Source organism: Taeniopygia guttata, chromosome 2 (genome assembly GCF_048771995.1).
Source record: "Taeniopygia guttata chromosome 2, bTaeGut7.mat, whole genome shotgun sequence".
Taxonomy (NCBI): domain Eukaryota; kingdom Metazoa; phylum Chordata; class Aves; order Passeriformes; family Estrildidae; genus Taeniopygia; species Taeniopygia guttata.
This window is the reverse complement of record NC_133026.1, coordinates 10,918,523-10,934,143: the sequence shown is the minus strand read 5'-3', so window position 1 is coordinate 10,934,143 and position 15,621 is coordinate 10,918,523. Positions and strand designations below refer to the sequence as shown.

The following is a 15,621-nucleotide window of genomic DNA, read 5'->3' as shown; positions in this document are numbered from 1 at the left end:
GCCTTTGACAGTGCATTGAAAATGTCCCAATTCCTTCTCCCTGTGATATTCTTAGCTGCTTTCGCTTATTTGAGTTTTGTTGTTTCAGGGGGAGTTTAAAGTAGAAAATAAGATTTTTAGAAGTATGTGTCAGTGCAGTGTGTGCCTATCTAGGAAAAAGAAAGGATATACTGAAAACTATGGATTGCTCAGAGCCAGCAGTGGCCACAGCTTTGAAAAGCTTTTATGTAAAGCAAAATGTGTTTGTTAGGTTTCAGGAAAACAGGTTTCCAGCTATAATCAGATTCTAATTTTAACAGAATGCTTGAATTGCCAAAGGGCATTGCACTGTATTTATTGATTCTGCTTTGTTATGGGTTTTGCTGCTTTGTAAAACACTGCATTTGGATGCAATGTTCAGATGTGATAAAAAGGCTACATTAATCAGCAAAAGACCATGCCTGAGAAGTTTTCAGAACAGCAGTAGAAAATTTCACGAAGAAAAGCTCTTTGTCCCCAGATTTGTCCAGCCCAAGGAATGGTGGTGTCTCCAAAGCCTTCTGCAGCAGGAAAAAGAGAGCACATGCTCCTGGACATCCCCTCATTCCACCCCAACATCCCATAGCCTACTACAGATATGCACCTAAGGCACAGATTTTTTGGGTGGTAAATATCAAACCATAGCTGGGAAAAATCTCTGTGGGTGGAAACCACACCCATTCAGGTCTAATTTAGTCTAATTTGCCCTTCCACTGAGTGAGAATTACAGGTAAAACTCATAAACTGAGTTTTAGAAAGCTTATCAGGCAGCTCCAAGTCCAGTTAAGATCTTTGTGGGACTTCTGGAAGTCCTTAGACTTCTGGGAGTTTCTTAGAGTTTTAGGAGAGAAATCTGAAGGCATCTGTATGCAAACTCATACAGAAAATTTAATTCTTACCATGACCCTGCAAGCTGCCAGTCTGGGGCAACTCACCTCACTCTGGTGATTTCTATTTCTATACCTGTAAAATAGGAACAAAAGGGATCCAGCAATCACAGCTCTGAGAAAGGGTAGTTAGTCCTGAGAGTAGAATACTGACATGGAAAAAATTGTATATTCTATGCAGTACTATAAAACTATTCAGAATAATTTAACAAGTTTAATCCACAGGTTTTTAAGGCCAATTGGAACCACTCTCTGGTGATCAAGATTTAATTTCTTCAGCCAAGACCATAGGACTCCAGAGCTCCAGAAGCTGAATTAGAATATATCTGGTGGTACATCAGGAACCACAGCCTCTCTAGACTCACACCAACCACAGTGTGGCTGAAAATCTGTCTCCTTTCTTGACAGGTTGCTCTTGTTTCTGTCTCACAGAGTTCATTTTCTGATTTCATATTTTGCTGACTTCTCCCACAACATTTTCCTTAAATCATCCTTGAAGATTTCAATTCCCAAACTGCAACAGAATCCCAAAGCCACATGGATAACAGCATGCTTTGTTGATAAAATAAAAAGGGTTATGATGAATAACACATTCTCTTTATGTTTGTGTAAACTTCTTGATTAAAATGTGGCAGGAGAGAGAACTGTCACAGAATAGGCAATTCCAGTGATGATATATTTTTCACATAAAATATGTTTAAAAGATAAAGCCTAGCTTTAAGAGAAAACATTTCTCATTAACAAAAAATGAAAATACAATGATGCACAGCTTAGGACATGGGTGATAGCTGGTTGCCCCTGATCTCAGGCTCCACTGGCTTTGATCAGCTGCTGACCTGGGAGCAAGCAGCATCTCTGCACACTGTCAGAGATGGGCTCTGCCTGGCTGGAGACCAGCTAGTGGCTCTCCATCAGGTGACAAGCCTGATGGAGGCTTCAGAGGCAGAAGTCTTCTTCTCAGAGTTCACAGATCTCTCTCTCCTCTCTCCTCAGAGAGTTCTCAGCCCTTTGCCAGATCTCTCGACTTTGCTCTGTGGGAGCAGCTGCACTTTCAAAGCCACAGCAGGACATGTCTGATTTTAGACAAGAGGAGCAATTAGTAATTAAAAATAATAATCTTGAAGTGTTTGAGTTGTATTTTCCTTGATTGCCACATGCACAGAATCTTAATCCCACTGATAAATCTTGTACTTTTGGCTTCAACATACTAATGCTTTCCTACTCCAGAGCAGGCTGGAGTCCACAGCCTGGGTTTGTAGGTGGCACAAAGAATTTCCCTGACACTTGACCCAGTACTGCTCATTCCTCCGTGCCTGGAACAGTCACTTACAACTCTCAGAGGAAGCTGTGCATGACTTTGCTGCCAGCAAATTGTTTTAAAGTGAATTTTAACTAGTTAGTCACATTTTGATCCCAGGCATTCCTCAAAGACAGACATTAGAGAAAACTTGTTTGCAGGCTTTGAGCCATTTGTCTCAGAATTTTTTTTTTCCTCTCAGGGTATTAAAGCCTGCTGAGAGTCCAGGCTTACTTAGAAGTTAGTCTGATGGTAAAATGGATTTCATGTGTTAGAGTGTCATATTCTGCTCTAGCATAGGTTCAATGAAGGTATTTTGGTACCTCTCCCTAGGATGAGCTTTCAATAAATTTCATATTAACTTACAAAAACAATAAAAGCTCATTGTAAAAGGGCTATGTTATCTGAACAGGGGATTTTTTTTCCCCTCAGTTATCATATATGGAGGCATTTTGATGGACCAAAATGAAAAATTTTCATTAAAACATTCACCGACAAACTTTAGTATGCTGGAATACCATTCTTGCACCCTTCCTACAGTTACTGTCTCCAACATCACAATTCAATCAAAAAATAATAATTTAATTAATAGCTACTTAAAGTAGATAAAGAAAAATAATGCAGTAATTTCCTTTCAGTTTTTGTGGATTCAAACTTCAAGTTTTCTCTTCACTGTTTCTTCTGGATTAAATGCTACATATTGCTAATCTATGGATAGGAAAACTGACTCTGCTATCACACTTTGTCAGTGCAACCCTAGAAATTATTGGCAGATGAAAAACTGTGGAAGAACTAAAAAGTATGAAAATTGTTATTTGAAGGTTAGTTAAAAGAAGAAAGAATAATATGCCAAAGGGAACATAATTTATCAGGTCATGGATTCTGTCAGGTTAGGAACTACAGCCCAAAGACAGTATTTCAGCCAAGAGACAGGGAAAAGGGAAAAGGTAAAGTTCAATCTCCAATGTTAATTTCAGTTCCAAAAGTTACAGGTGTCCCAGGTTTGTAACATTGCCATATAAATTACATATTCATATTTTTATTTGTATATAGGGCTTAATGATTCTGTCCAAACCATAGATTTGAACTGAAATCTGCTACAATGTGCTGAGTGCCACATTGCTCCAGCAGTAAGCAAATCTCTCCTAGAACTGCCTTCAGGTGCAATATCCCTCATGGCCTATATTTAAAAGTCATGTCTTGACTATTAGGGATTCATCTCAACATTATTTTATCCTGTTCCACCTGTACAAGACAAGGTCTTGTGTTCCCTTCTGGGAAGGACACATCCCTGGAGTCACTGCAGGGGCAGTTCTATAGGCCCTTATTATCACAAATTCAGACTTATTTCAGAATAGTCCTAAAGTTTCTTGTTCTCCAAAGCTGGCCCATGGCATTTCAGCCTGGCTCTGTGCTGGTCACCAAAGCACAGTGCAGACACACTCAAAGTGTTCACTGTGCTGTGATTCTCACTTCAACACTTCCAGAAATAGTAATGTTGCACATTTAGTCAGGATCTGTTTGAGGAAAGTGCATCTCTAATAACCATCAAAATACAAAGGCAGTCAAATGTTAACGCTCTTCTTTCCACCCCTTTGTCTCACACTGTTCTAAGGAAGCTTTATAAACCATGCTGAGGAGGGGAGAGTCCAGCACTGAGAAAAGTGTAAGATAGGCTCTTTTATTTCTTCTTTCCTGAAGAGAGAACAGCTTCCACTGAAGCAGGGAAACAGAAAATGAACTTCTGAGGCAGTCATGCAAAATTTCAGACAGACCCTTACTTGTGTGATTCTGTTTAATCACCGTCCATTTCCTCTTCACTCTTTAACTAAATAATAAATATGGAGTGGCTTTTTTCATTACCATATGAGCTAGAACTGGTCCTGGAGCAAATATGAAAATAAGGGGTGAGGCTTGAAATCAGAGGGTTTCACTGATTTTAAATACGAGGCACCTGTCTGTGTACATTTCTAATCCAGTAATTAATCCAGCACCTTTTTATCTTACGAACTCTCAGGAGTAATTTCCACATCTGAGTGTAGCACACATCATAAATCCACTCCAAATGATTTTTTAATTTGTCCTTTCCAATTCTGGTTTGAATTGACATTTTGTTCTGGTTGAAGTGGCATCCACAGACGCCTTCTCCCCTGCAATTAGCTGAGATTAAGCGGTTGGAGAACCAGCACAGCGAAGATCAGAAATGCTTATAGTTACTGATGTTTTGATCATACTTAACAGCAGAACAGCAGTAGGCTGTAGTTTGTGACTTTAAGATGCATAAATAAATATATTTCTGTGACTGCATTAAAATGATCTGTAGCAGGCTGTGCTAGCAAGTGGACCATGTTTTTTACTGCTAACAAGCAGCTTATGTGCTGAAGTCTGTCTGCAGCTTCGGTGCAAAACTCACAGAGACTCATCCCTTCCTTTGGTTCTATCTTCCTGTGCTGCTTAATGACGTGCTAAAAAAGAACTCAGTGTGTTCCAGCTGCAGATTTGGATTTATCTAATCATTGGCAATCTGAAAGCATTCAGAGCTTTGGGTTACTTGTATCTTATATAAATGCCACAGATGGACCTCTGGAGCATGTGTCCCAACCACGCCAGCAATGTGAGCAGCCTGAGACAGGCAGCACTGCTCAAGGTTTGAGTCACCCCCTGTTGAATTTAATAGCAGCTGAGCAGCCAAAACCCCTTATCAGAGCTGTGGGAGTGTGTCCTGGGGTGAGTGTACACTGGCCACAAATGCCTGAATCCTATCAGGCAGCGCTGGCTGCTCGGCTGCAGCCTGGGCAGGGTTCAGGGACAGGGAGCAAAGCTGGACACATGGCTGAGTCCCCCTGAGCACTCAGGAGCTGAGACTATCAGTGCACTTGCACACCTCAAGTGCTTTTTAGAAACTTAATAGTTCGGTTTCTGGCACTTGCAGTCCAGGGTTGAGATGCTATGAGAACAGCCAGTTGTAGAGTGCTTTGGCATTTGTATTTCCTGTGGTCCTTGGAAGATCAGATAAATAAATGACAAATTAAATAAACAGATGCCCCAAACTCACAGAAGTCTTTCATATCCCTCTCCCCAAAAATTTTTGTTCTATGTTTTAAATTCCCCAGCTGCTCAACAGCTGTTTGCAATCCTGCTGCTCTTTTCCCCCTGCCTGAGCTTGTTCCTTATCTCTGTCAGCATATTGCGGGATGCTTTGCCCCTCACTGAGGTAACATTTATGTACTGAAATCAAAGCCACATAAATGATGGGCTGCTCATCTTATCCTGCAGTCACTAAAATTCCCTGGCAATTACATGTGTCTTTGCATGTATAGAAAATACATACACACAGAATTGCTTGAATAAGAGTAATCTAGGAGATCAAGGCACCTACAGGGGAGGCTCAGAGCAGGAGCTGAGAAAGAGAGGAGAATCTAGAGAGATGGGAAATGGGAAAAGTGTAACAAGAGAAAATATTTTTCTTAAAAGCTGGAGAAGGAAACAGTAAAAATCATTTTATCTTGAGGGATTTTCAGCAGGTGGACTCCTGTGGCAGATCGTTCTGGAAGGATAGCATCTGTTTTTCATAAATAGTTGTTGAGCAACTTTAAATGAATTTGCATAAGAAGGAAGCATCATTATCTTCATTATACCTATGGGAAAGCTTAGGAAAAGAGAACTGGTTTGCTTAAAGTTACACTTTCCACCAGCTGAAACAGCAATAGGCTCTTGAGTCACTCTTCACTGCTTCCTTGGCAGAGATCTTGTTCTGCTGTGCCATCAGTTCTCAGTATGCACAGACAAAGGCAAAGTGGTTTTGGTAGACATTTCTCACTGTTGTTCAGCTAGATTTGTTTGCTAAGTAGAAGTGATCACTTTCTACTTTTGTTGTCCAAATGTCATGGTACCTTTCCCACGACTCTGTAGTTTAATTATAAAAGATGCTGTTCACCACTGTTTCATGTTTTTAAAAAATGTTTCCTCACAAAGTCCCAGGAAAAATATGGCCTGTTCCCAGATGTCTAATACAGTCCAAAGAGCATCCTCGGAATGATACTGCACTTAGCATCCCAGACAAGAGGGATGTGCAAGGCATCAGCACACATGGTCATGGAAATGGTTTCCTGACAGTGTTGGCACAACCAGAAAATTTGAGAAAAGAGAGATCTGAGACATTTCTGAGAGTTCCACATTTTTGCTTGTTACATTTTTTTTTTTTTCTCTGTTGGCTGTTCCCAGTTTCTTCCAAAGCTCAAGTTTGAAAAGCCACAATAGTCCAAGTCAGGTGATGACTGCAGTGTGTTGATTTGTGAGGTGCTGACAATGGGGCACAAGGACCCTCCACATCCCCTGCTGCTGGGATGAGGCGGCTGCTGATGGGGATGGCAGTGCAACAACCACTCTTCCCCAAACTGAGATGCTCTAGCAGCATTACTGTAATAATATTTGCAAATAATATTTTGTGTATGATGGATATTGAGTTTGGGTGGAAACTGGTTTTGGTCATGGCCAAGCAATCCATTTGATATGCTCCTGACACACACGCAACCATCTTAAATTCTAAAAAAACAGGGATGAAGAGAAGAGGCAATGATTGCTGAGGGCCCTGTCACCCATGTGCTGGCAGGTCACAGCTGACTTTTCTCCACGTGTGTTTGCTGCCTCTGCTAATCCAAATAGGCTGAAGCAATTTATTATTCCTCTCCCTTTTTGCAAACCACCCACTGGCAGCAGCCAGTCAATCCATTGCTTCCACCAGCACTGGAGACCCTGCACAGAGCCAGCTGCTCACAGCCAGAGGTGCCATCAGCCCCACAGCCTCTGGCACACTGGTGTTTCTCAGTGGCAGAAGCACTCAGCCCCACAGCCCACTGAGGAGCATCACCTTCACAAGTGGAAGCCTTCTGGTCCATATGAGGAGCTGGCATGGAAAAAATATGCAGGACAGTTGGCAATGTGGGCAAAATCTTCATGTCTGTAAATGCAGCTCTCCTTTTCCTTGAATGCTGAGGCCATCATCTATAGTCATCCATTATTTTCCTTTAGGCTAGAGGGAAACTGTGGAAGGTCTGCTTCAGGGAGAAGATGACCCCCAGTGAAACCCTCTGAGGAGGAGGCAGTGAGCAGACCCTGAGAATTTCCTTGCTGCTCCTTCTTGTTCTTTTACAGCCAAAATACCCAGGGGTAAAGTAGCAGTGTAAAGAGTGTAAGAGTGATTTTGATAATGAACTTCAGTTTTTCCTTTTTCATAATAATGAAAGTGAAGTTCTTTTGAAATGTCATTTCTTCTGCATTTACTGCATAACTGCAGGACTCAGTTCATCATGGTCCAGGACAAGTGCTTTAGCTGCTTGCCCTGTGCCACCCCAGGGGCCACTGCCTTGCACTCAAATATGTAATATTACAGAAGTGATAAAAGATCTTGGTACAACACAAGGCAGGAAAGTACCTCACTTCAGGGAGACTGTAGGAGGAATTTCAGCCAGCAATGAACAACTAGCAAGTTTTGATTTGCCTTTTATCCAGAGCATAAACCTTTAGCTTTTCAGAATTTTTCAGTGAAATTTTATGATAACAAATCAAAACCTCACTTCTGAAACTATTCAGGAAATGTCACTGAGTATCACAGTAAAGTATTGGACTGTTCTGCATCATGCAGCTGAATCTTTGATGGCACTTATTGAACCAAGCTTTTTCAAATATTCATCCATCACAACTCAATTCTAAAACAAGAAATTGTAGTGGTTCTTTAAAAGATAGAGCATCTCTCTTTTTAAATATATAAGGGAAATAGAAAGGGAACATGAGTTCATGAGTGCTTTGTGTAAGTTTTGATGGATGCAAAAAGAAAACCATGTGAGAAGCTCCTTCCTTTCTGTACTGTGCTGCTTTCTTGGGCTGTTATCTCATCTAATTTTGCATCCAATTTAAAGGACCTTCAAAGGTGGTTCTGTAAATGCAAGCTATGGCATCAACACAGCCTCTCAGGTCCTTTCAAAAACCATTCAATTGCTGTCATTCTTGTGTTTATTTTGCCCAGTGAACAGCAGCAAGCACATAGTGAGGAAATACCGCGGGCACCTGCGGACGAAGATTGAGTCTGGCGAAGGGACCATCCCTGTGCGGTGCCACAACGCGGCACAGACGTGGGACGGCGTCCTGCTGGGAGAGCAGCTCATCACCATGTCCTGCACAGACAAAATTGCCAGGTACGTGATGGATATCCGTGGCAAAAGTCTTTGCACGTGGAAGCTCGATGCCACAGAGGATTATGGTGACCAGTGGGAAGCAGCCAGCAGGTGCTGACGAGCCCTGCAGGAACAAAGACCTCCTTTGTATGCAAAAGCAGACCATAAAAATAGGAGGGAATGTAAATAGGACATTCTCCCAAATTCTCTGTGGGTTGTTAGTTGCTTAGTACAGTGTGACAAAAAAATAAACTACCTTTGCAGGGTTTTTTTGCCAATAGAATTTCACTGTGCAAATAAAATACATCCACTTCGCTGTTCTTGGATCATTTACCCCAAAACTTGCAAACCAACTGTCTTACAGATAAACTTAGCTAGTCTGCACCAAATTGAATTAAGTCCCCTAAAAGCCACCAGGAATATTTCTACTATTTTGAATGTCATTGAAGAGGTCTCATGTCACAGCCCCCTCTGTGGGTTTCTGCTATGCCCTGTCAATATAACATATATTTATGTAGAATAATTTTCATGTAATAAATATTTCATAATTATTCCCTGGTGACAAAATGTAAACACATTCACCATTCTCAGTAAGGGTGTTCATTAATAGCAGGTAATGGCTAACATAATCCAAAATCAAAATGGGTGTGCCTGGTTGCAGTTATTGCATTATTAGTATATATCTATACATGTATGTATATTTATCTTCATAGTTTATACATATATATGTGTATATATATGTATATAATGTACATTATATATATAGATGCAGTTCTACATATAAAATAAGTTGCATTATAGCTATAAAAACATAAATGTTATGATCAAATTCTCTGCTGGAATGCCTAAGAACTCAGTTAAATTACATCAGTCAAAAATTTGACCCAATTATTAAAGCCCAACATAGACTTAATCTTTCCAAAAAAATCATAGAAATTTTCTTTAATCCAAATGCATAAATTCTTCTCTGAGCTTTACATGGATGACCTACCAAAGCTACATTAGTCTGTCAACTTAGCAAAGCCTGCCATTTTGTCACAAAAATGTAGAAGTGAACCAGCAAATGTAAATGCTACCAGACTTACAAAATCCACCCTCTGGTAAGCATAATCATCACAACTGTTGTGCTTGCATGAAGGAAAAGAGCAACTTCTGCTGTAATGTTTTCATTTGCTCATAAGGAGTTAACAGAAAACCCAGACTGTGTTTGGTGGATCTCCTCCACTGCGTGTAGATGCAGTTGGGTTTTCCAAATTCAAACTCATATGGACTCAAAAAACTAGACAATTTTAAGTTCAAGGATAGAAATATTGCACTCTCTGTGGTTTTTAATGTCACTAGCCAGTGAATTAAATACCAGCTTTGCAAATGCTATTACGTTTCCTATTGATGGGGATGTTGACAGCAATGCAAGTCTCAGGAGTTGGGTTTTCTCCAAGCACATCTGCTAAGCACTTTGAGTGAATCCTTTCATTGTTGACACACATCTAAACAGCACTGAAGTCTTTGAGGAAAAGAAGAATCTCCCACAAAGTTTTGCATCTCTCATTATTGACAGTATTATTTCAATATTGTAAGAAAAACTGCACTTTTTTATTATTTTATTTTTATGATTTATTTTCAATGTAATTCAAATGAACTTGGGATTTTTATAGGTTAAATAAAACCAGCAATCATTATTCCCTACTTTCAGCAGCATATGTTGCAGTTAAAAAAGAGGCTGAAAAAATCTGCATTATACTTTATCTCAAATTTCAGTTTACCACAATAAATGCCATCTACAATAATTTTTAATCATTATTATCCTCATGTGTCAGGGGGAGAAAGCAAAGGTTTCTTCACCTGTTCTTTGTTTCAGCAGATGTAGAACTGTCTTCTGCCTTCTCCTCTGGTCATAGAGAGCAGAGGCAGGAAAGGAGTACAGTGGAAAAGGAGATTTCTCTATGAGGGCCTTTCCCACTCCTGCCCCACTGGAGAGATCAGTGGGTGGTGCCCATACATCATTTCAAACTGCAGATATTTGCCCTACCACATAGGTATCTGACTCTTTAAATGTCTGCAGGATGCAGGAATCTGGTTCCACATTTTCTGAGCCTGTCTTGCAGTGAGAAGAAAAGAGATCTCTGAAGCTGAAATTCATGTTTGTATAAGCAAGATTTGACCAAAAAAAATCTTGCTTGTATGCTTTGGATTTTATTGCTTGTAAAAGTCCCTCGGGAGCACTGTGCTATTAGAGAATGTTTCCTCTTGAGAATCTAGCCAGTAGCTGCTAAAATATACATAATTTTGCATTATTTGCAAAGGGCATTGCTATCGGAATATCAAAGACCCAAGAATGCAGAGTTACTGAGAAAAGCGAATAATATTCTATAAATCATGTATCTAACAATTTATGTTCTTTCTTGCTCACGGGAAAGCTATAAGCAGAGAGTGGTTTAATCAGATTTATTTGTTATTCAAAGACATTTAGCTATTTTTATTACTATCACCACAAGTTCGAGAGAATTTGATGCTTGGTATGCATTATTTGGGCTCTGTGGCTTTGTTGAGATCTCAGGATAAACACCCTGGTATCATACCTGTTCCCTCACTGAATTAAAGCACAAGCTCTATGGTATGAATAGTCATTCTATTTGGTTCAGGCAGGGAACTACAAGGTGAAATTCTGCAACTTCATTATAAAGAAGGTCACCCTAGATCTTGGTTGTTCCTTCTGGCTTTAAAACCTATGCATTTATATCTGTAAATTTAAAGTTCGGGGTCTGTGAGTCCCCAAATAAACCACCCTAAGAGAGTGTCAGCTTTTTACACACATGACTCCTGTGAGCCTCACAGTGCAGCTGGACTGACTTCAGGCTCTCAGTGCTGTAGGATTTAGGATTAAACCACAGTTTTTAGCCCACACTTCATTACACTAACACCTTTTGACCTTCATTCTCAGCTGTAACATACATTGTATACATTTCCAAAAAAGCAGCAATAGAGTGGGAAAAAATAATTTTGAAAATAACCATCTGTTTGGGGAAAAAATTATGTAATTTAATGTTTTCTTGATGCTAATCATAACCTATATTAAAACCTTTATGTCGACAAAGACGTTACAGCCCTAGGAGAATTTCAGCTTTTTGTGACAGCAAAATTCACACAATGGGCCAAATTAAACCTCTTTTCATCTCCCTGTCTCACACTGAGGCTGGACGCAGGACTAGCTCATACCTTGCTTATTACAAGGTCAGTGCAAGGTTAATGCTGCTGCTAATGGAAGTCTCTGCAGTCACTGTTTAGGGGCAGACAAATATTGGAAGGAAAATTGTCATATACACACACATGCACACACACACATTTAGAAGGGAGGGAAACAAGGATATCCCTAGAGCTCAGCTCTTCTCTGAAGATCTAAACACAGTAACCAAAAGTTAGGGAGGCTCAGCACTACATTCTGTCTCTGACCCTCAGAAATGTTCAGGACTGATACGTGTTCATCTGGTATGTGCCAGCTGCAGGGGTGGGATTTGCAGCACCCCCTTGGTGTGCCAGGGCCTCAGGGGCACTGGCTCTCTGTGTCCCTGCAGTGACAGGGTCTCCAGGCACACAAAGCCAGCCCAGCACCGAGTGTCTCCTCCCTGCTGGCTTCCCACAGCACACAGTGTGTATGTGTGTGCCAGATTTGCAGGTAACAGTTCACATGGTTGCTATATATAAAATCAGCACTTCCAAATGTCTCTACTTCTTATTCCTGCAGCAGAAGAAATATGAAAGTCTGGGCAAAATATCAAAGATTTATGCACTTTAGTCCATCACCCCTCTGGATAGACTTATAAGGGAAATTCAGAGTCTGTCACAGAGGAGAGAACCCACCTTCCCTTTCATACACTTTGTCCTCTGTCTCATGGAAACACTGTCTGAGCTTCAGGCCAGTCTCCTTCCACCATGGCTCATCCTCTAGGCTCACCATAACTCAGATTTAGCAGTACACACACTTCTCTTCTGTGTAAAGTTTTCTGTTCCATGCTCTGAGCTCATCAAGTTTATTTATCTCATCACCAGCCCCTGGGTTCCTTCTTCTTCCATGCAGGACACTAGAGAAGTCATTTCCCCCAGTGCTGACCCCTCAGAAGCAGCAGGGTGCTGTGCCCTGTGTAGCTGCACAGAGAGGCTTGGTGCTTCCATTTCCAGTGGTTTGGCAGAGCCTGGCATGGAGCTGGGGCACAGGGAGGAGAGCACCACGGCTCCCCAGAGCACAGCAGACCTGTGACACGAGCAGACATTCCCAGGTCCTGTGTCACCACCTCACCTTGATGTGTGCAAGTTGGTTTAGGATCTTGGTGCAAGCATTCAACACTAGGGTTCATTCCAAAAATTAGTTCCTATCTGGGTGTCCCAGGAGAGAGTTCTGCATCGCAGTACTCTTCCCCAAACTCTCTTCCTTGGCAGACCTCGGCCAGGGGACTGGACCCCTCACACTCTGGCCAGGGCAGAGCACACTGTGGCTCATTAGATGTCAAGCTGATGTAGTCATTTTGGAGAGATGCCAGCCTTCTGTGCAGCAAATTTGCATCTAAACACACAAGGATTGTATAAACTTATTCCTAAATGGATGAGCAGTGCACTTGTCCTCTTTCAGAGTCCCCTTGCAGGATCCAGGCTGAGGAATGTATTTTGCATTGTGCAGGATTTGCAGGGAGCAACCCTCATAAACACTGTCTTTAAACAGCACATAAAAGCCAGAATTCAGTGTTTGTTTTATAAGCTCTGGCCTTAAAATTGTTTTCTTACTACCACTTCTCAAAAGGTCACCTTTAAAAGACTGTGTATTTTCTTGCCACCAGGTTAATGGTCATCTGCTTCCTCAAACTTCACAAAAAAAGGGAAGTAAAATTCAGCCCAGAAGTAAAAAAAGAATATCTAAATTACCTCACCTACAAAACAACACAAACGTTAACAAAGGACCTCCAAACTTTGCATTACATCATGAGCAGTCTACCCATGTCCTGTGGCTAAGATTTGTGGATTATTTGGGCCGCACAAGCTACGGAATAAGAAGAAATCTTTATTGAGAATATGTTCAGAGTACTGCAAGGTAGTGTAGCCTTAAGGCACTGTTTCAGGATTTATCAGTGGGAGTCTGAAGTAGCATTTTACAGGATGAGTTGAGCACATTAAGCTGTATTTAAATGTAGCAGATAAAAATGCAGGACTAAAAGTCAGTGTTAGAAATCGGCATTCTTAGATCTATTTTAGTTCGGCTGTCGACCAGAGTCGTTGTTAACAGAAGGCTGAGCCTGACAAGGTAACTCTTAAGAAAAGCTACTTCAAAGGCTACATATTAATGCAAATGAAAATCAATTAGCACAGCTAGATCTTCAATTAGAGATGATTTGTGCACATGGTTTGTAATTCTCTCTCTTAACCCCTTTCTGTGTGACTGAGAGTTCAATTTCAATCTTTCACCACGAGGTGTGTTCCAGAGGACATATATAAACCACCCACTGTTAAAATACAGATCAAAAACTAATGCACTAGTTCCAGTTTCCAAACCAATAATAGCTAAATGGTCATATAAATAGGAACACCACAGGTGTCCTTCTGAGCACATGCCACCCTGAATAACAATTTATGTTGTGTGAAGCATAGCTGGAAATATTGGTAATAGAAACTGTGGTACAGGAGGTTAACAACACACCAAGTGGATAAGACTTAAAGCTCTTAATAAAAAAAAAAAAAAAAAAAAAAAAAGTCTTTTTAAAAAAAGCCTTATCAAAATAAGATTTTAAATTCCTCAGCAATGCTTTTTAAGGGGCAAGGTTTCCACAGGTCCCAAGAACACACTTCAGTCTCTGGGCATCCATGGCAGGTAGACACAGTTCCCTGAGATGTTTTGAAGCATCAGGAGAATTTATCCACATCCCAGTTACAAAGGTGCTCAAATGTTGGCCTTCAGGTCTAACCACATCCAAATCAATGCTAGAAACACCAGCAAAGGGGCTCCAGGTGTCACATCACATCTCAGCAATGGGCAGGGAGCCTTGTACTGACCTGAGCAATGCTGCAGCCCTCTGCATCCCCGTGCCTCCAAAACCCTTCCTTGGTATTTTCATCATCTCTTCTTCTGTTGGTCCAAGGGAGGGGCCATAGACAACTCATGTGGTGAGGTGATGCTCCAGCACATGGAGGCTGTGCTGTGCTTATGACATGGGGACAAATTTCCCTGCACATCTCACTGTGGTCCCAAACTTTCAGGAGCCTGGGAACTGGGGGGCTCTGCTGGGGGGGTCACACCCTTCCCTCTGCTTATCCAGGACTGGGGGATCGCAGCATTTAATTAAAGAAAGGCTGCCTGCTCTGGGATGCCTCCCAGCTTGTCACTGGCATTTCTGTGATTGACAAACAGGCAAAAATAGATTTGTTTAAGGATTATCTATATTGAAAACTGGACGCAGGATTTTGTCTTTGTAAACAGTGCAGTAATATCTGCTGTTTGAACAAAAGGAAGGGTATACTTTCCTTCCATTTAAAGCTACAAAAGCTCCCATATTTGAGTGAAAAGGGGAGACACTCTGTTTTGTTTATCCTGCCTGCTGAAGATTTGGGGATTTTTAAATAAGATCTGTGACTAAGGGAGCAGTAGGTTGATTTTCACTTTATTGGAAGGGTTATTACAGAGCACATAGCATATGAGTTATTAGAGAAATGCATGTCCTTGAAAACAGCCCTTAAAGTCTTGCACAATTAGGAAAATTCAGAATGATCCAGCATATTTCCATACAGCAAGAAAAGTCACTTTGATGTATTGAGAAGCCAAAATGTAACACTGCATTGCTTTGAATAATTATTTTATTTTGAAAAGCTACATTTGAAGAGAGCTCTTTGTTACAGATGGGAACACAGCTACTTTCATGGACCTAAATTAGGCTACAGAGAAATAGCTCCTTCAAAATTAACACCCTTATTGATAGTTTCACTGTTGTTCAGATGGATGTTTCCCTACCATCTACCTACAAATAATACCATAGATGTTCATATATCAAAGGATCAAGTCAGTACACTAGCCATGTGTGTTGGTCAAGGGATGAATAATACACAGGATAAAAGACCTTCCCCCAAATATTTGTCAGTAAAATCTAATGTTTCTGCACAATACTGCACTGGCTGCTGTCCAAGGCTGGCCTTTTTATCCACAGAGCAACACCAGCATGAAGAACTGAAAATTTCCCCAACATGAATGTGTTTTTCCTGTGCTCTGAAG

General features: G+C 40.9%; 1 protein-coding gene across 3 annotated transcripts in view; it reads left to right on the top strand.

Annotated features, from left to right (window-relative positions):
- The window catches only part of ADARB2 (adenosine deaminase RNA specific B2 (inactive)), a 303,538-nt gene that overhangs the window by 274,286 nt on the left and 13,631 nt on the right, over positions 1 to 15,621 (top strand). For all 3 annotated transcript variants that reach the window (XM_072925331.1, XM_030264306.4, XM_072925332.1), the window contains one exon: positions 8,228 to 8,396. In XM_072925331.1, coding sequence (XP_072781432.1) covers positions 8,228 to 8,396 — 169 coding nt within the window. The remainder of the gene's footprint in view (positions 1 to 8,227; positions 8,397 to 15,621) is intronic.